A 22,042-nucleotide genomic window follows, 5' to 3' on the forward strand; every position below is an offset into this window, starting at 1 on the left:
GACGCTGGCGTTGATGCGGTCTTCAAGTGTCCTGAGGTCGTTCTGGGTTATCACCGCTTGGTTCGACAGTGTTGCTGGCTTTGGTTGTGTTGCTGAGGATGGTGGTGGGGGGGATGAAGGTCGCGGTAGTGGTGTTTGCGATTGCTGGCCCTTTTCTCTCCGTAGTTCTATTTCTCGCATGAGGTATTCGAGCTGTTTCTCAGTGCTAGCTTCCTTCTCTTGTGTCTTCTTCTTTTGCTGTTCTAGCTCTCGCTTCAATTGATCGTTCTGTCTTCGGAGAATCATTATCGTGTCCTCGTACCTCTAGTGTATTGTGGTTTGAACGCCATTATTTTCCCTCGACGTATGATTGTGCCCTGTGATGACGTTGGCCCAGCTTACTTTGCGCTGGGTGTTGTCGTGTTCCACGCCCGTTGCCGGTATCCAGACGATGCTCTGTTCTCTCTCCCTCGATCTCGATCTCGATACCGACTTGTATCTCGATCTTTTTGTCTGTTCGGTCTCATTCGGTGACTGTAGCGATGGTGACATGGTCATCATGTGCTCGTTGTCGTTGGTAGTTACTACGCTGGCCTGGTACCAGAATCTTCTCTGTCTCGATCTTGACCGCTCCCTGACTCTCAACGGTGGCGGGGCCGGTTTCAGCTTCCTTCGACAGTCTCTACTCGCCGTTTCATGGGGCATTCCGCAGAGCTTACATTTCGGCTCGCATTGGTGGTTGATTGGATCAGCGTTGTGTTCTCCGCAGTTGTCACATAGTTCGTCGTTTGGATTAGGGCAGACGTCTTGTCTGTGTCCTATCTCACCGCAAGATCTACAGTACTGGACTGACTTTCTGTAGGATCTGCAGCGCGTGAGCGTACATCCAACTTTAACATAGAACGGCACATGCGGGCCCTCGAAGGTGATCACTGCCGACGTCGATCTTCCCAGCATTCTAGCGTAGAAGATTTTGCAACTATTGGTCGTTGCTAGGAGATCTACTAGCTCCTCGTAGGTGGTGCCTTCCTATATTCCGTGAACAACGCCACGTACATTGGCTTGAGGTACGGTGTGACTTCGTATGTTGCGTGTCCTATTTGGATGCTTGTTATTTCCGCTAGTTTAAGTGCGCAGTCTTCTTCTTCGGTACTTGCCAGAATTAAGTTTTGTTGCGACTGTGTTTGTATAATCACTTTGGCGTAGAGCTCCTGGGGTGTGACTCCGCATGCTTGGGCTAATGCTCTTGCTATTACTCCACCTTTCCAGTTTGATACTTTCACACCGGCTTTAGGTCTGTACACAGTCTTGTAATGGTTTTCTGGTAGCGGTGGAGTCGTTGGCCAGCGAGGACGTGGCTGTCTTGCGTTGGTTTGGCCCCATGGCTTTTGAGGAGCTTGTTGTCGTTTTCCGTCATTCGTGTTCTGCCCCGTGCTGTGTTCGTATGAGAACTCCTTCTGCGTATTCGACGTTGCAATGGATTCTTTCTTCTTCTAATGTTGCGCTTGTAGCATCACCCACGCTCCGGTCTTGCATAGTGTTTTTCCGCTGTTGCTGTCGAACGTCGGCTCCGTGTCGTTCATCTCTGCTTCTTTATTTGTAATTCCTGCTATGGAGCTCGTTCGGTCAACTTCCATACCGCTTGGTTGCGACTACGTTTGACGAGAGAAAAAAAAACATTAAAAAGCCGTTGGCGGGCAGCCCGGCGTGCACGTGGATCTCGAGGCACGAGGCGCGTGGCCCCGGGCAGCGGGATCGGCAATCGTGGGTAGGCTTAGCTGGGCACGGCCGTCGCCTTGCAAGTTTCAGGAATAGTACTTGCGTGAAGAATAAACTCACGTCGGTGTGCGTGGTCTGTCTGAATGGCGTTTCTTGAGATGAGTCTAATGCTGCGGACAGTCAGGCGTTGCGAGGGAGCGATCCGCAGGAATCGCAAGCTGAATCGGGAGCACATGTATAGCAAGTCTACTCGGTTGGCCCTCTTCTTCTTCCTCTGTACAGGAATGAGCAAATTATTTTGTTGGGTGATTTGCTACATGGTAAAAAATACGAAGCCGTTTTTGATTTTTTTTTATCCATTAATGTGTGAGAACCACGCGGTAGCTGCCTGACTCCTACCTTCTCTTACTTATCTCTCCGGTTGACATTCAAAATCTCCAGTCGCCCAACTCTCAACAGCTTCTCTAGTCACACTTGCCCACAGACTGACGCTTGATCTAAGCCTTCCGCGACGGCAGCGCCTCGGCCTCTGCCTAACTTTAGTTCTGAACTGCATAACAAACTTGGGCTAGTCTTCCTTGAGAAGAGTCCAAACGTAACTTCAGACTAACTTCCTTTTGGGCGCACATACATACATACACACGTACATACATACATACATACATACATACATACATACATACATACATACATACATACATACATACATACATACATACATACATACATACATACATACATACATACATACATACATACATACATACATACAGCCATCGTGAGATGATTTCTGCCAATTTTATTTTGTTGTTCAATGCACATAAATGTCTACAAGTTTACCATTCGACACGCGCAGAAGCGATACCACCCGTTCTGACGATTCACTGCCTTAACGACAAGGTCGTATGCATTTTTGCATAGAAACGTATCTTTTCTTTGAGGAAGAAGACCCGTGTGCGATGCTTGTGCAGCGGTTTTAACTCCTGTACACCTGTTAGTATCTTGCGCTTTTCTTTTAAACAACATAAAACTGTATTGAAGTGAAGCTTTCTTTGCCTCGTCCTTAGACTTTTCCACTGCTGCTGCTGCTACTGTCTAGCACGACGCGTCGGGACAGGTTGAGAACGTGCACAATGCACGTGGCAGGGACGTGGGAGAGAGGTCTATGAGACTTGTCCAACAAGGTTCCCCCGGCGTCGACACAATGCCCGCTAGGCCGCTGTAATCATGCGTGACCTCCTCGAAAAAATAGTGCAGAACCTGCAGCGCTTACCTTTGTACTCACGCGCCATAGTCCAGAGAAAAGCTGCATAGAATGGTAGAGACGAAATATTAAATACAAGAGAATGCGTGAAGGGAACGCCTTCATAATATGGGCAAGTCACAACGTTGCTACTCTTTTCACGTGGCACCTTGTGTACCTGGAAGGATTGCGAGAGATGGGACCGGTGCCGTGAGAAAAGAAGTTGTCACATAATAAAGTAAACGCTACTACTACACTTAAGTCGGGGACAAACTGAAAAAAAAATTCAGCTTCAAGGCATGGTACTGAATGTTTCTGGTGTTTCTGTAAAATAAACATTGTACAAGTTTGTCCATGTGTACAACTCACGCAAGGCCAGCAGACGACAAAAAAAAAAAAAAGAACTCTTCTGCCACGATGCGATGTGCCGTTAGAGGCAATGACAGTGGTAACCTGCTCGCAGACTACCAACAGTGAAGCGCTAGAAAGCCTGGAGCAACCGCGTCTCGCTCTGTGTTTTGCGAACTACGTAGACAAATGCCAGTGGTGTATACAAGGTAACATTTAACGTCACCTCACGACTGTCGTATTCCGTCAACATCACTGCCAAATACCATCACAATGCAAACAAAACAGAAAACTTCGCTTACCTCGATTCGCAGACTGCGTGGGATCTGGATGATCTTGGGTATATTACAAAAAGAAAATTTCATAATATCCAACTGACTGCTTAGGCGAAGAACAAAGAACAATATATATATATATATATATATATATATATATATATATATATATATATATCCGGACAGGCCGCCATTGGAATATGAACCTGGCAACGTTTAACGCGAGAACGTCATCTAGTGAGGCGGGTCTAGCAGTGCTATTGGAGGAATTAGAGGGCAGTGACTGGGATATAATAGGGCTCAGTGAAGTTAGGAGGCCAAAAGAAGCATATACAGTGCTAAAGAACGGGCACGTCCGGTGCTACCGGGGCTTAGCGTAAAGACGAGAAATAGGAGTCGGATTCCTGATTAATAAGAACATAGCTGGTAACATACAGGCATTCTATAGCATTAACGAGAGAGTGGCAGGTTTTGTTGTGAAACTTAATAAGAGGTACAAAATGAAGGTTGTACAGGTCTACGCCCCTAAATCCGGTCATGATGACCAGGAAGTCGAAAGCTTCTATGAAGACGTGGAATCGGCGTTGGGTAAAGTCAAAACAAAATTCAGCATACCGATGGGCGACTTCAATGCCAAGGTAGGCAAGAAGCAGGCTGGAGACAAGGCAGGTACTTGGCATATGGCATAGGCACTAGGTATAGCAGGGGAAAGTTATTAGTAGAGTTTGCGGAACAGAATAATATGCGGATAATGAATACCTTCTTCCGCAAGCGAGATAGCCGAAAGTGGACGTGGAGGAGCCCGAACGGCGAGACTACAAATGAAATAGACTTCATACTCTGCGCTAACCCTGGCATCATACAAGATGTGGACGTGCTCAGCAAAATGCGCTGCAGTGACCATAGGATGGTAAGAACTCGAATTAGCCTAGACCTGAGGACGGAACGGACGCAACTGGTACATGAGAAGTCGATCAATCAGTTAGCGGTAAGAGGGAAAATAGAGGCATTCCAGATCAAGCTACAGAACAGGTATTCGGCTTTAACTCAGGAAGAGGACCTTAGTGTTGAAGCAATGAACGGCAATCTTGTGGGCATCATTAAGTAGTGTGCAATAGAAGTCGGTGGTAACTCCGTTAGACAGGATACCAGTAAGCTATCGCAGGAGACGAGAGATCTGACCAAGAAACGCCAATGTATGAAAGCCTCTAACCCTACAGCTAGAATAGAACTGGCAGAACTTTCGAAGTTAATCAACAAGCGTAAGACAGCTGACATGAGGAAGTATAATATGGATAGAATTGAACATGCTCTCAGGAACGGAGGATGCCTAAAAGCAGTGAAGAAGAAACTAGGAATTGGCAAGAATCAGATGTATGCGTTAAGAGGCAAAGCCGGCAATATCATTACTAATATGCATGAGATAGTTCAAGTGGCTGAGGAGTTCTATAGAGATTTATACAGTACCAGTGGCACCCACGACGATAATGGATGAGAGAATAGTCTAGAGGAATTCGAAATCCCACAGGTAACACCGGAAGAAGTAAATAAAGCCTTGGGAGCTATGCAAAGGGGGACGGCAGCTGGGGAGGATCAGGTAACAGCAGATTTGTTGAAGGATGGTGGGCAGATTCTTCGAGAGAAACTGGCCACCCTGTATACGCAATGCCTCATGAATTCCAGCGTACCGGAATCTTGGAAAAACGCTAACATAATCCTAATCCATAAGAAAGGGGACGCCAAAGACTTGAAAAATTATAGACCGATCAGTTTACTGTCCGTTGCCTACAAAGTATTTACTAAGGTAATTGTAAATAGAAGCAGGAACACCTTAGACTTCTGTCAACCAAAGGACCAGGCAGGATTCAGTAAAGGCTACTCAACAATAGACCATATTCACACTATCAATCAGGTGATAGAAAAATGTGCGGAATATAACCAACCTTTATATATAGCTTTCATTGATTACGAGAAAGCGTTTGATTCAGTCGAAACCTCAGCAGTCATGGAGGCATTGCGTAATCAGGGTGTAGGCGAGCCGTATGTAAAAATACTGAAAGATATCTATAGCGGCTCCACAGCCACCGTAGTCCTCCATAAAGAAAGCAACAAAATCCCAATAAAGAAAGGCGTCAGGCAGGGAGATACGATCTCTCCGATGCTATTCGCAGCGTGTCTGCAGGAGGTATTCAGAGACCTCGTTTGGGAAGAATTGGGGATAAGAGTTAATGGAGAATACCTTAGTAACTTGCGATTCGCTGATGATATTGCCTTGCTTAGTAACTCAGGGGACAAACTGCAATGCATGCTCACTGACCTGGAAAGGCAAAGCCGAAGGGTGGGTCAAAAAATTTATCTGCAGAAAACTAAAGTAATGTTTGACAGTCTCGGAAGGGAACAGCAGTTTACAATAGGTAGTGAGGCACTGGAAGTGGTAAGGGAATACATCTATTTAGGACAGGTAGTGACTGCGGATCCGGATCATGAGACTGAAATAGTCAGAAGAATAAGAATGGGCTGGGGTGCCTTTGGCAGGCATTCTCAGATCATGAACAGCAGGTTGCCATTATCCCTCAAGAGAAAAGTTTATAACAGCTGTGTCTTACCAGTACTCACGTACGGAGCAGAAACCTGGAGACTTACGAAAATGGTTCTACTTAAATTGAGGACGACGCAACGAGCTACGGAAAGAAGAATGATTGGTATAACGTTAAGGGATAAGAAAAGAGCAGATTGGGTGAGGGAACAAACGCGAGTTAATGATATCTTAGTTGAAATCAAGAAAAATAAATGGGCATGGGCAGGACACGTAATGAGGAGGGAAGATAATCGATGGTCATTGAGAGTTACGGAATGAATTCCAAGGGAAGGAAAGCGTAGCAGAGGGCGGCAGAAAGTTACAATGTGGTATATATATATATATATATATATATATATATATATATATATATGTAAAACTTATACGAGTTTCTATAGGTCACGCTACTTAGGCAGCGAGTAAGCAACGTTTCATTCCAACATGCACACATTCTCACTGCTGAATTGGTAACAATAAAACTAATTCGAATAACAACCTGTAAGAATGGCATTGTGTGCTGAGTCTAATACGTCTTCTGTGGCGTTGACGCGTCGTTGCCGCTGCTCAGGTACAGCCACGGCACAGGTCCCGTGCCTTCCAGTGACGAGTGGTTGGCGGATAAGTACAAGCTCGGCCTGGACTTCCCCAACCTGCCGTACCTCATTGATGGTGAGGTCCGCCTTTCACAGAGTTTCGCCATTATGCGCTACTTGGGTCGAAAGCACGGCCTGATGCCCAAGGACGACGACACCGAGCGACGGGTCGACATGATTGAAATCAAGGTAGCATCCCGCGCGTTCCCTTCCTTCAGTTCACTTCGGTCATCGTCAGCTGCCTCTCTTATGTCCATTGTAGCACGAACATGTCTCCAACTGATCTTCAATCAACTCTTTTTTGTGATAGGACAGTCTATCTTATACATGTAAATTTACATATCGCACGCTTACACATGACACTACAACGACTATTGTGTCTGAGGACGCGTTTTTGACTTTATGTAGTAGTTATCGTGAAAAAAAAACGAACTTTCAATGCTGCAAAATCTCGACGTTGAGAAACGCTTGTGCGAACTGAAGAACACGGCTAACGGCTTAGCCCCGTTTTCATGGACACGATATTTTTACTAAATCATATAGCTGCCTTATATAACTAGGCGGATGACTAAAAACTGTATTCGACGACAACTACAAAATTTGAAGCAGGTGCCTTCGCAGCCTGTGAAAAGAAGACGGATCACGTGCATGTAGCGCGAGGAGAGAACACGCTAGCGCACTCGACCTCAGTGGCCGCGGTGTCGGCTGCTCCCGTGATGCCGCTGCACCCTGGCTGGCCGGCCTGAATAAAGCGTGGCTTCGGCGGCTGCCTCTTCGCGCTGCCTCACGCAGTGCCGTTGTCAGAGTTCTGTTAGCTACGTCATTTGAGGTTTCTTTTCAGTTGCCTCTACCTCTTCACTTAAAATCTTATTGCGGCTGGAAGATAACGGTATCGTTGCAGACGCCAACGTGCACGGTTTTTAATTCGTGCTTTTGCTTTATCTCGGAAAAATCCTGACAATATACGAGGACAAGCCCACTAGAAGTACCAGGAGTGGCCAGCTGATTCGCATTTTCTGACTTCAACTTTTTTTTTTATTTTCACTGCGAACACCACGCGCAAACACAATACACTTAAGTTTGTACAAACGACAAAGTTTATTATATTTTTTTAATAAAAAGGGGTAGCCAACTAACAATTATTTATAATGGTGTGGATAGTCTGTGCCTAGAGAATGAACATGTATCTTCACCTCGCTTCAAAGTGCTTTGCGTGCTTTTTCGACCCTGAAAAAAAAAAAAGCCTGCAGACTTTAGCGACCCCTTCGGCACAGTCGTTTATGAACGGCGTGTGAAATGATCATGAATGATATTTGTCTCTGTACTGCTTCTCTTTCTTGCAGGCAATGCTAACGGCTCATCAAAAAGAAAGAGAAAGTTCTAATAATTTATAACATCTATTAGGGATCGCAACATCACCACTTGCAGGCAGAGCTCATAAATGTATACAATTCACTCATTAATCGAAATGAAGCTAAGCCGGATTCACTCGAAAACAGAATCAATAGCGCTTATACTCGGACTCACATTAAAAAAGGAAAAAAAGGAAAAAAAGAAAAACAGAGCCTGCACTTTTCCCAGAAAGGCGAAGCAGTATTAGTGGTAGCGAAGCACAAGACAATTACACGAAGGAAGATTACGCCACTGAGAGACGCGGATCTCTTAGTGATGTGAGGCGACTCAGGCTGTGAAAGTGAACTGTCTCCAGTGAACAATTTTTTGAAATCAAAAAAGTTTCTTCAAGTACAACTGTTAATATATATATATATATACCTACGGGGATGGGCATTCGGAAAGCTAGCCGGGTTCCTTGGTGGCCGTGACGTCACAGAAGTGTGTGCGAAAGTAATGGCTAGGTGCATCTACATAATTTCTTACTGAGTTTGTCTTTGCCCCATTGCATTATTAGACTTCCCCGACTACGGCGTCGCTTATTAGAAGCAGCGACGACTTAATGCAATAGTCAATGAATTGCGGTCAATGATTTGCTATTAGTGACATTTTATTAATCCGTTTTAGCCACTTTAAGGAACACGTCACAATTGAATAATTGAAGCCGCTGAGAACATGAGGCAGGCCAGGCCCACTTGGAATGAATTTTCAAAGTGGCACGAACTTGGCAAAAAAGCGTCCTAAAGCTTCCGGCAAAATACACCGTTGTTCCCATTGCTTCTTTAAGAAAGTGTATTTAATTCCAATGCTTCCTTTGCAAACCATCCCGCCCGTTGCTGGCTGCTGCTCTTGTATTGTCGAATAGCTCATACGTAGAAAATGAAATAAGTGCCTGTCGGATTGTGGCATCCAACCTCGGTGTCCTAGCACAACCGCCCGATGCCCTTACGGGCAACTACTGCACGCCTTCTTCCTTTGTGCCAATTAACATCGAGCAGTGTTTTGAGACAATTGGCGCTTGCGTGACGGCGTGCGTAGCACATTCGAGAGCCAGTGCGCGCGCGTCAGTGTTCATTGGGCTAGAGACGCAGGAGTGAAACGGGCAAGTGATGCGGTGAAACAGCGCCAAGGACAAACACGAAGAAAAGAAACGAGTCAGAGTGCTTGCTCAAGCTTGATTTATTGTAAACACAAAACAAAACACGTGTATATTGAGGATGATATTGGCCATTTTTTTTGGCATTCCCAAGTGGTTGGCTAGACTCCTTGAGCTAATCAGGCATGCTATACGTGCTTATCAGTCTAGTATTTTGTCTACAGCTCCGTAATCTTTTCTCTGATCTTTAAAGCCGCTATATCAGCTTTGTACAGCTACCTATGCTTGTCACCGGTCCGGTGCTATGAATCACCTGCCTGTTTTTTTTTACCACCAATAATCTAAACATATCTTGCTTGTCTCGACTTCCGACTGGTTAAGGCTCCGGATTTTCGCTGCAGCGTATACATCTCTCATCTTGTTGCGAATATTTGCTGCGGTATGTTTGTACCTTTAGGCAACCAGCTCGAACCTCAAATATCAAGGCACTGCCCTTTGTGATATTGTATAGATAATCCCTATTAATTCATGTATTTATATTGTTGTAAACCTCCATGGTTTTTTATGCTTCGATTCATTGCATTCAATTCACTATCTTGGTTTCTCTCACCTGCTTTTTCATGATTCCTAATTGTTTTTTTACACTTTTAGTTACCCTTTTCTTGGATGCGAATTTTCTTGACCTCTTCCTTCGTTCTGCGCCCGCGCTTTTGAGGGACAGATATGTGCACATTACCTGCCAATTTATTTCCATATTTGTACCCGAGTACATGTTCAATATTCATTTTGTTCTGCGATTCTCCGACTTCAACAGAGACCCATCCCTGTCGTGGTTGCTTAGTGGTTGTGGTGTTGGGCTGCTAAGCACAAGGTCGCGGGATCGAATCCCGGCCACGGCGGCCGCATTTCGGTGGAGGCGCAATTCGAGAACACCCGTCTGCTTAGATTTAACTGCACGTTAAAGAACCCCAGGTGTCGAAAGTTCCGGAGTACACCACTAGAGCGTGCCTCATAATCAGAAATTTTTTTTTGTCACGCAAAATCCCATAATTTAACTTTTAACAGAAGCCCAACCAATGTCACCATGCACTGCCTCATTTGCGGTTTTACCGCAGGCCCCCATCTCCCAGCGGCCTACAGACCTTTGGTTAGCTTCTAAACTCGGCAAGGTGTTCGATTTCAAGCATAGAATGACATCTTGCAAAACCTTTAGTATGCAAAAATTGTCGGAAGAATACACGATAGGTCGAGTAATAAATAGTTAACATTAGTGGTGCCTTTCCCGTCCTCCTCTCTAGCGTGCCCTCCTTCTCACCATCCTTCCCTCGTCAAACATCAAACGCCGCCTTCGTCCCCGTTACACAATTACGTCGACGTCACATCGTGTGGATTCGCATGAACTATTATTTGCATTGCGGCACAGCCCGTGAACGGTGTAGTGCGGAGGCATAAACATTGCAGGACAATAAATTTGCAATTCTGCGGTGCCTAAACACGAAAATTTTATGCCATTGTATGTTGCATGAAGTTATAATAGAAACCCTCGCACGCAGCTCGTTTAGTTTTACATAGAATTTCATTAAGCACTTACGAGAGTTTCGCTTCACCAAGTGCACTAGAACAACTAGTGCACTATGTATACGCAGTTTCCTTATTGTCGATAAAGTGAAGGTTCAAAGCCTGCTTACGTTCTCTGTGAAGCTATAGTGGGTGTCATCTGCCTGCAGCGCGATTCAAGTAGATGAACGCCGCGTGATAGAGGCACGCAATAAAAACGCGTTCTGAGCGGTGTCTTAAACCTGCCATTGGTTGGTTGCCATAAATTAGGGCCAATACGGGCCCTCCGTCTTCGGGTCGTCTCAGGGCGTCATAACGTAAGCACCGATGGAGCGTACACATCGACAAAAGAAAGAATGACTCGGGAGTATTCGAGTCGTTAGAAAAAATATGAACAATATACATGCGTCAATTTATCTACATGTTCTTTTTTATTATTCTTATGGAAGTAACTTCAAATTCATGGTATGTCTGTATTATGTGAGCAAACGTAAAACTAAAATTCTGAGCGTTTATAAGCCAAAGATATGCCTCTTTCGTGCACAGGACTGGTGTACTTATGATACATTAGACAAATTGGTTTATATTTATTTTGATAATTTATGTCACCTTAGTTCAGATTCATTTAAGTGATGTCTTTAGTAATGATGATATACATGTTTGTCAGTGCAGTGCTCGCAGGAAAGAATTTTGCTTCTTAAAGTGCCATTTTGGACGCAGCTCTAAACATCATTTTGTTGCTGCCCTCTTGCTGTTTGGCGCAATACAGTCACGTATGTTTTAATGCGATGAATATTCTTCCATAACTTACGCACTTTCCGGCATCTCTCAATCTAGCTATCAAACGATCTATGTCTCTAGTCATTTTCCCGTCAACATGAGTCATTGAGTAGCCCATGGTCTATCGGGCTGCTAAGCTGAGAGAAACAAGTTCTAATGCCCTCTATAAACTGGAAATAATCAAGGAAGACAACACACTAACACTTATGACAAATATTCAGATAAATAGAGTTGCGTGTGAATTTAGAAACCCTTAACAACGGAATGCTGATGGCGGCCGCAAGGATTACGGAAAGCAAATGGTACGCTTTACGCTTATTTGAACTTGGACAAAACAACGGCACCTATCTGGCTCTTATATTTGTAAAAACCGTGCCCGACTTATTCCTCAAAAACCAGTAGACTGGTCTCAGTGTCCGAATCATTACACCGATTGCATTTGTTATTTGTTGCATTGTCTTTTTTTTCCCTTCTTTTTCTGAGTTTCCAGCTTGTCCGTTTCCAGTTTAGTGTTTTATTTTGAACCAAGTAGTGTTTCTCGCCTTTTTTTCCACGTAACGATGTGTCCATGCGCACCAATTCTTTAAATAAGCGCTCAAACCAACTTGTATCGAACGTTACCTTCCTGCGGTATAGCTGACAAAGCAGTGGGAAACCGCCCCGTCGAGCTGCTCACTGCAGCTGCATTTATAATGTTTGAGCCAACTTAAGTCACTGGTTATGTGATCTGAGCTAGTGACACTGCTGGATGAACCTGTCTGTCGCCACGTTAGCTTACTACATAGATCTGGGTACGTTCCACTCTTCAACGACAAACGAAATCCTTTAAGATTTCTGAGACGCTGGCCGGAACAGAAGGCGCGCGATATGTATTCAGACAACCGTGTTTGTGTCATCATCATCATCAGCATCATCATCGTCATCATCACAAAAATTTTGTTTCGATTTGTACACGCGCCACCCGGTGGCGCAGCGTGTCCAGAGGGAAACGTGAGAGGAGCGCGGCTGTGCGTCGAGCCTCACTTCATGACGTGTTCAAGCGGTGACGATACGGGGTTTCGCAACGTTGCTTCAATGCTAATAACGTTAACGTTCTCAGTCATCGTAAAATGAACGTAAATGTTAACGATTTTGCCGTATTCTGACTAATTGTGCAATGGCGCTGAGTGTTAGAATCGCACGTTCACTAAACCTGAACCATCGTCTTCAAGACGCAGCGATGCGCTGAAATGAGTGCATAACATTTAAAATACATAATTTATCTGAGTCAGAAGATTGTCTTACAGCATAAAACAAATGTGTGATGTCGCAGCACCACTTCTCATATCAAACCCAACAGATCGAGAGGAAGGTATACTACTGGCGCTCACTAAAGCAATTAACCTGCACATTTAAAGCGAAAAACCGTTTTCGGCGCCACCGGTGGCTGCGCTCCATAAGGACGAATGCACTATAGCAAGGTTCACCGCCATAAAAATCTGTATTGCGGCGAGGTTGTTTGGCATGCAAAAAATAAAACTCTTGCATATGGATACCTCAGGAAAGCACCTCAGATTATAATAAAGTATGCGGAGCAGGACCTTCTTGGAAGAGCGCCGCAAGCGGTTCAAGCAAAAAAATTGACGGTCCGGTGTCATGCACAGCGGATTTTATATGCGTCTTGCACACTACGACCTCTACGGACCCAAAACACGAAGACCATTCCAGGTTCTCGCTTTGGCGTCTCCGTTGCCGGATTGGCGTCCTGGAGGCACCACTGAAGTATACTGAATGTGGGAAACTAGCATTTGCGCAAATTCTCACATCTGTTTACCGCAATAGATGCTGTATGCTTCGCCGTAAACACTATAGTTTTCTGATGAAGCCATTGGCGAACGCATGTAAGACGCTTGTTTAGAAAAGGCCCCTGTGATTGGTTGCTGCGGAGGAGAAAGAGAGAAGAAGGAAGGAACAAAAACGCTACTCTATGTACAGAGGTACATAGCAGAGGGGCCTATGTGCAAGAAAAATGTCAAACATCTCAGTGGTCAAAGAAATAGAAAGCGTGTACTGGGAACTATAACTAAGAGATAACAGAAAGCAAGAACGGTAAACTAGATATCAACAGCAGTTGAGAATGGACGCAGAAGCGGGTATAGAGCATCGGCAGAATTCTCCCCAAAATTGTGATTACGATGCTCTTACGAAGCCATCTCTCGATAACGAGCGATAGCTTTGCTGTATGAGCGTCCAGAAACCTTGCCGTCGCATTCGAGTGATGCGTATTTATGGAGGCAGATAAGTGCGTTTGGTCCTTCTATATGTGGGGTTTCCTTTTTACGCACTTCAATGAAAAAGAAAGAGAACAAGAGAAAAACACGCTTCTTAACCGTGTTTATTGCATACACAACTTTTTGTATATATCAGGATAATAGTGATTTGACAAGATTTAGAATTTTATGTCCAGGAAAAGCACAGAGGTCAGCCTGAGCTATATCCCTCTTGCCCGCTTATGTGCACTTGAGAAGAGAAAATGCGAACAAACTGTTCCTAAACGTCGTTACAAGTACAGTAGTTTTCGATATTACAGCCAAGCTGTTGATGTGCGATAATAGACATCCCACAATTAAGTAGAGTGTTTTACAGATCTGTGCAAATTAATTGCTCTGGTGATGTTAACAGTTTAGTGATGTGTTTTTAAAACATTGTTAAAACATGCCTCGAAAGATTTCGCCTCCCTAAATACAAAAAGATGTTGAGATTTCATGGAATACGAGGCAAATATCTCACATGCAGAGTCGTCTTGCCAGATTACGGTGCGCATGTCGTAAGGGTCATCCACTGCGGAGAAGTGAATTTACTAAAGCGAAGGAGAAACTTGAAAAAACAGCTAGACTCTCAGCGCCGCCACTCACATACCTTGGCGTCCGCCGCCAAGGTATGTGAGTGGCGGCGCTGGCTAACACTCCCAGGGTTCTACTAGGACACATAAATACCCAAGAGAGTGGATGGGGAAACAGCGCCGCGGTAGCTCAATTGGTAGAGCATCGCACGCGAAATGCGAAGGTTGTGGGTTCGGTACCCATCTGCGGCAAGTTGTTTTTATCTACTTTAACTTCCATTAATTTATTCTTTCTTTATTTTCATTTATTAGGCACAAGTAATTTCCCCTATGTTGTCCTTGGTGTTAGTGTTTGTTGGCTTCTTATGATATGGCGCAAAGCAGTATTTCATAAGTTACAGACTTATAACGTTAACGTTTACCTCATGCAAACTACGTTAAGCACAAGCTACAACCGCGTCCTCAATTTTTTTAAATCTAACAATATTCCCTATAATGGTGAGCATGGTTTTCAACGTGGTTTCAGCACTGTCACTAAGCAAGCTTAATTTATTCATCACACGTTTCTAGCCATTTGACTCAAGTGTTCAGTTTGCTACATTATTCGTAGACTTTTCGGAAGCTTTTTATACTGTAACTTACTCTTAACTTTTGTAAAGACTTAACGTCATCACCCTTCCTTTGTTGACTTTATTGTTACGTTACTTTCCAATGGTAACAAATATGTCTCTTTTAACTCTTTTGGTTAATGTGAAGTACATGTATCTTCTGGCGTACCCGAGTGCTTCGTGGTAGGGCCTCTGCTTTTTCTCTTGTATATTAATGACACTCCAGACACGCTTTTTTGCTAAAATTAATCTTTGCGCTGATGATTCCTTGCCTGTAATGTAATAAAATCCTGAGGATCACCATTATCCTGACAATTCCTTTTTGAGCTTATTGCAGGTGATGCTACAATTGGCAAATGAGGACATAGTTTAGGAAGAGAGTTGCAACGTGCTTTATTAGATGGTCATCTCAAGACCATTTGTTTACTCATATAATGATTCTATAATGCAGTCTGTATTAGCATGTAAGTACATTTGTCACCTCTTCAGCCCAACCTTGTCCTCGTCTAAGCACATGCAGCTTATTAGCGGCAATGTCCCGAAGAAGCTGGGTTATCGAACCCCCGTATTCTCAAACGATCCTCCGTCTTCCTCCACTCAACCCGAGTTGAGCACAGCGCCGCCCCTCGACTGAAAAACACGCTAGGCATCTCAAGAAACGTTGTGGAGTGTCAACGAAGAGCAGTGACCGCTTTTGCCAAGGAGCGGCGCTGCCATCCACTTCCGGCTACTTCCCGCTAAAGCCCCTTCACCGTCAGCGATTGAGGCGCAAGACTAGTGCCAGCCCGTTCTAAAAGGTGAAGCTACGTCAACATCACGTCGAGTCAAAGGGGAGATCTAAGTGGAGGAGCGTTGTAGAATACAAGGACAAGTCGCTCATTACGACTAGTTCGAAAGGAAACAAAATTACAAAGAAGAACCCCCGTAACGCCAGTTCTTGAGTATGGTGCCATTCCTTGGAATTCGTATCAAATCACCCATATAAACATAATAAATCGATCCTGAAAGAAAGTCGTTCGCTTCATACGCTACAATATGACCTTTTCACCATCTCTTCATCTAGCGCCCCTTGGCATCACTTCTCTTTCTAAACGATGCGCTATAGAATCCCGGATACTTTTGCACCTCCTATTTAAGTCATCCCGATAAGCACCGCTAAACACTGATTTAACACATGCTAAATTATCGAACTCAGGAAACAGTCACGTACTAACCATGCATTAGAACCCGTTAAAGCGGAGCCCGAAGACAAAAAACGCAATTGTTCTGTTGATTCGAATTCGTGTTTAAGCGAATGACACGAAATGCTTCGAGTGTTTTAATTTTACTGCGATGAACAATGCGACGTTATTATGCTGTGATTTCTATATTACCGCTTCCACATAAGCCATTCAAGCCCGTTTTGTATTAAACTTCTGCTGCCTTCTTTTTTCAAAGTGAGACAACTCAAAGGAATATTGGCGCAGCAAGGGTGTTTCCCCCAAAGGAGAAGTACCTTTTCCATTTGTTCGTGTTGAGATGTACGCATTCTCATCTAGACCTTAAAAAAGCTGCGGTTCTGACTTCCAGACAACGTGCATTTTTTGTTCGTCTTCCGTTGTCCGCGTCAACGAGGACCTGAGACTGCGAAAGAGGGCCCCGTTTCACGTCTTTTACGAGATCCGTTATGGTAGCTAGTGTTCTCATTTTGTGCATTCGCTTTTATTGCGATAGCAGTTATATGGACACTCCAGGTGTATTTCTGCCGTTGGCGTCGCCGTGAGGTTCCGTATAAAGTCCAAGGGCGATAAAATTGTCTCCGTCGGCCGTATGCTGTACGTGCCAGATAGCGTGCGAGGGTGAGCCGGCGATCGCGTATCAGTCTCCCGTACGTAACGAAGGAAAATGGGGAGAAAGCGCGCCGCATTCCGTCGCGCGCAAGGCTTCGGGGGAGGGTAGAGAGGGCGTTCTGCCCTAGGCCGCCCGGGCGGCTGCGTGCACTCGGTCAGGCAGCTGTATCTTGAAAGCTATCTGCAACAGGTACAGAATGCGCGCTGTGCGGTGTTGTCATGACTTGGTTCTCGTTGATGCGAGCGGCAGCACGAAGGCCAATTCGCTCGCTGCTGCTGCCGCCCTTCCTCCCCTCAGCGTTTTGACAACGAATTTCCGCGGTAATTGAGTGAGATGTGCTCATGTTTGCTTGTGCGCGCGTGACACCATGCTTGTTAATACCCTTAGCATGCCTATGTTTACAAGTTTATGCGGCCGATAAAACTACTAGCGTTACTTCGTGTAGATGTCCACTAATTTGCCATCGCAATTCATGGTTCCACTTTCGAATCAAACTGCGACTTTTTTCGACTGGCGCCATCTGAAGGCACGGAACGTGAACGTTGTACGATGTGAACGCCGCATAGTAGTAGTCGTCGCCACAGACCGCAAATACTTGATGGATTAAACGTTCTTGACTGTTTCGCAGCACCATTTTAGAGATCATGATTATCGCTCTATTCGGGTTTTGTATTTGATATAGTGGCCTATGAAGTACGTGTTAGTTTAGGTTCCAGTTCAGTTCAATCGGAGTGCTCACAAGAACAAGAGGCATTCCGTTTAAGGGAAGTTTGTTAACATTTTGCCTATGGGCGGCCAACCAAAGTTGGTAGCCTTGTTCGGTTCATCTAGCATTTCCGTTTAAGCTAGTTTCCTTTATCTGGAGCGTACTTTATCTGCAGTTTATTCTCGGCCTGTCCTTTTCCTCGGACCACTGAACTATTGAATATTATAAATGGCCACGTTGGATCGATTTCCAAAGAAGAATTTTGATTTAGATTGATCAGTTTTTTGTACCATGGACTTTCATATTTTCTCGCAGGTTCATTCTTTTACGACACTAATTATTTATCGAATTTGTTTACTTATGGTTCATTGCTCGTAGCTTAAACTACATCGTTTATTCTTATATTATGTGTTTATTTCTTTGAAACTGCGTATTTACACCACGTACTCACTCCTTCGATAGCTCCGCTAAAGGGCTGCAGTGTGTAAGAGTAAATAAATAAACAGTACACTGATGATTGATGGTTAGGAGAGGTAATGACTGCTCATGGTATATTAAGAAAGTGGCCCTAATCAAGTCACTCGCCTCGCCCTGTCCCATGACATGCAGGAACTGCAATAACGCTTTCGTTGTCTGCCGAACAGAAATGTTGCCACCTGTTTACCGCAGGGTAGACTGGCGAGTTCTCCTCTTATAAACGAACATTGAGAGAGTGCAATCTTGCTTCTAAACCACCACACTTAGCAGGAAGTGTCTGCCTGGCCATGACCTTTACCTTTGGAATACGGAATAAATACTGGTTGTAAGCAAATTCGATATATAACCATTATTTGTTCTGGGCATTCAAGGAAAAGCCATCTGGTTGCTAGAGCGCCTCGTGATCGTCCCCGCCTCCTTTTCTTGTCCCTCGTGTTCACTGACTCCGTTTGTAGCTATGATGAACCGACTAGGCCTACATTACGTTCAGACCTATGACGGTCAGCCTGAAATACACGAAACTGAAGAATAAAGGACGGCAAGTATGTCGGTAAACGGCTAGTATAATTGCTTTGCTTTTCTTTTTTCGCCTGCAGATTATGGACCTAGCGAGGCGGATGGCGGCTCTCTGCTACGACAAAAATTACACCGACGACAAGCGGCACAAGCTCCTGGCTGACGTCGCCGACACGCTTCGCCAGTTCGAGGCGTGCCTGATCAAGTACGGGCCTTTCAGCGCGGGAACAAGCGTCACCTACATAGACTTCCTGCTCCAAGACACCCTCGAGGTCGGTGCATGTGGACTGACTTGCCCGCGCAGCGGCCCCATGCCAGTAACAAATTGTGCTCACCTGTCAGATTTTAGAACGCCAGTGTTGTGAACTGTAGACAAGCTGCAGCGGCTTGACGAGTTGGTTGCCTTGTTCAAATTTTCTTGTTGTGGTGATGTTATCAAGTGGAAGTTGTAATGCTTTACGGCACATGATGATTGTGGTATTTAAGAGGAAACACATCTGCGCTGCTCTATTTGCCTTACGCAATTTATTTTACAGATGCGCGAACGTTTAACTTAACTGATTCCTACAACTGTAGTATAAGTTGCTAAACACTTTTCATTCACATAACGGAGGATGACTTCATGGGCACCGGGGACGGCCTTGTAAACCACGATTGCACGTAACGTACCATTGTAATTGTAGTGTTTTTTTTTGCATTTTTTTCTTCTGCATGATCTCAGATATGGTAGGTTCAATATTCTTGATTGTCATTGGGCCTTGTGTTGTGACGCTTCGTCATGCTATCGCAGTTGTCTGCTTTACCGACTCAAAAAGGGCAAGAAGAGCGTACCTGCATTTAATCACCCCAACCTGTATAGAGAAAGCATAATTGTTCGCTAGCTGTTGCTTCCTCTTAAACATATAATAACCCTCTATCTCACTGTGCTTTAACCTGAACAACGTTTCATGATGTACCTTCACACACCTTGTAATATGCTTAAATTGCTGAGGACTTCAGATGGAATTGCTCGATTTTCGGAGTTTTGGCTGAATGGAAAAATTCTGTAAAATTTCGCTGTGCCACGAGAGACGTGCAGACACGCTGTTATGTTGTCTGCAGTTGCCCAGAGATGGTGTTTCAGCCTCTCACATGAATTTAAACACGGACAGAAAAAGATAAGCTCGATGAAAGACAAGCTTATGATGATTAAGACGACGAGAGCGGTACTACCACCACCACCGCCGCCACTACTACTCTTAATATAAGTGCAGCCAATCTAATACTATTGATACCACCGTTTCATACCAACACTATAAGGAAGGATGTGATAAAAGGAGGTGCTGACATGTCGATTGCTTGACTCGTTACTGTTTCGCTGATCAAACTATAAGAAAGTTGAAGGACGCCACACTGTCACACATTCTGTTGGGAAGGACAGCGCATGTGTATATGTCTAGGCCAAGCAATTCTGGCTACTTTAGTGCAAGAAAGAACTGTTTCAAAACCAGCCGTGTGATGCCCAAACACTTTAAAAAACGACAAAGAAATTCTTTTGTACCAATATACGAAGTAAATAGAAATTTCAAATTGAAGAAGGGGGTGATGCAGAACGACCTTGCATCGAACCAATTTTAATATCGCTATCTGTACTGTGAACCGCCAATCTCCGTTAAGTACCGCCTGAGAACTAGCGCTCAATTTTTTTTTATCATGACAGCTTTGCGCAGATACTGACAATGTTGTACAGCGTCCTTCAAATGCACTAGATTTTCTTCACGAGGACGAGACGGACGCTACTTCAAAAAAAAAAAAAAATTTTTTTTTAGCCATGTGAAGCTTATTTGATGACGCATGTTGCGAGGTGCCCGCGGAGGTGTTGGCTGCGTGCACAATACCAGCGCGTTAAATATTCTACAAAACAATCGGTACGCACGTTACAGGCAAAAAAAAAGAATGTTAAAGGAACAAACGTGCAAATGTTCTCCCAAACAACGTTTTAGCCCCGGGTGCGACTTACGGCGGTGCCGCGAGCGCCACTCGCGTGACGTCAGGGCCGGGAATCGCGTCTGTCGCCCTACAGTCCGGGTGGCGTAATTAATTACTCAGCTTTTCAAGTATTATAATTAGATGATAAGTGTCAATGAGGAAATTGTAGAGCAAAATGAGAAACTCCGGATACAGCTTTCTATTTCTGAATACGTGCTACATAAAAGTGTTTTTCCAATCGTGAAAGAAGAGCGCGAATACACGCAAAGTGCCGGAAGTCGCGCGGAAATATTGCGTGTATTGCAAAGCGCTACGTTTTGGGCGAGTTGGTTGTGCATGGTTCTGAATAAACTTTCGCGCGCACAAAGACAGGATGTCGAACGAAGAAGGGACACACAACATGCGCAAATACAGCGGCGACATGTTGTGTGTCCCTTCTGCATTCGACGTCCTGTCATCGTGAGCGCAAAAGTCTAATAAGTTGCGTGCATTCGCGGGCTTCTCTCTCTCTCTCTCTCTCTCTCTCTCTCTATATATATATATATATATATATATATATATATATATATATATATATATATATATATATATATATATTGTCGAATTAAGGCTGCGCGAGTGCGCGAGCTCTTGTCTGAACGAGACTTTCTTTTTCCGCAACTACTGCGTCGATTTTGTTGAGGTTTCTTGTACTTAACGAGAAAAAGTTACAATTTGTAACCGTCACAAGTGAATTGTGATAATCCTTCTTGGCCAGTTTATTGGAAGTTATTGTTCTTATTCGGTGCAGCTCAGTACATATTAGGCCGACGTTTTATGATGCCTGTTGTTGTGCAGGCTGTCAAGATTCTTGGCCCGACATCTTTCCCCAAGAACTACCCTTTTCTGGTGAAGTATTGCGAAAGCGTCGCCGCCTTGCCTGGACTCAAGGAATATCTGGCGTCGGATCGCTTCAAGGCCTGGCCAATAGTCAGCGCCCATGCAAAAGTGCTGGGGCCGCGGCAAACACCTCCCACTGACGGCTAAATCAGTGCCCCCTATGCCGGTATTGGAGACCGTCGAGGTAAATAAAGATGGCGGGCCGAATGGACAGAGAGAAAATGTTGATTATCACGAAAGGCAGAGAGATCAGCACATTTGACTAGCCAATTGCTGTGCGCCGGGGGAAGAGGAAAAAAAGGACGAGCATCATGGGTGAGCAAATGTTTGTGGATAACAGGCAGTAAAAGACGCAATTATTTGAAGCCATGACCTTTGACAAATTATTCTCAAGGGTACGGTCTTGATTGCGCCATAATTTCACGTTCGTAAATGTACCGCCAGAGGTTCAAAAGATTACACGCCGCTCTAAGGATCTGAGTCCCTGCCCTACGCGATGGAACCCAACGGAGTTATGTGTTTATAATTACATCTTGTTAACTATACGCTTGAAGTAAGCCAGCTAGGTTGAGGAGAGTGGGAAATGCCAAATATCGTCTAACGTCAGCGTACAGGCAACAAGTATATTTCGTCAACGTTGCCAGTAGTTCATTCTCACTTGTTGATCAGCGCACGGG

General features: G+C 44.6%; 1 protein-coding gene across 1 annotated transcript in view; it reads left to right on the forward strand.

Annotated features, from left to right (window-relative positions):
• The window catches only part of LOC126522240 (glutathione S-transferase Mu 2-like), a 29,678-nt gene extending 8,099 nt beyond the window's left edge, over positions 1–21,579 (forward strand). Inside the window, exons 2-4 of the mRNA XM_050170967.2 lie at positions 6,711–6,924; positions 18,599–18,790; positions 21,324–21,579. Of these exons, the coding sequence (XP_050026924.1) occupies positions 6,711–6,924; positions 18,599–18,790; positions 21,324–21,512 (595 nt within the window). The 3' untranslated portion in view covers positions 21,513–21,579. The remainder of the gene's footprint in view (positions 1–6,710; positions 6,925–18,598; positions 18,791–21,323) is intronic.
• Positions 21,580–22,042: the final 463 nt, after the last annotated feature.

The sequence above is a fragment of the Dermacentor andersoni genome, chromosome 6 (assembly GCF_023375885.2).
Source record: "Dermacentor andersoni chromosome 6, qqDerAnde1_hic_scaffold, whole genome shotgun sequence".
Classification (NCBI taxonomy): Eukaryota; Metazoa; Arthropoda; class Arachnida; order Ixodida; family Ixodidae; genus Dermacentor; species Dermacentor andersoni.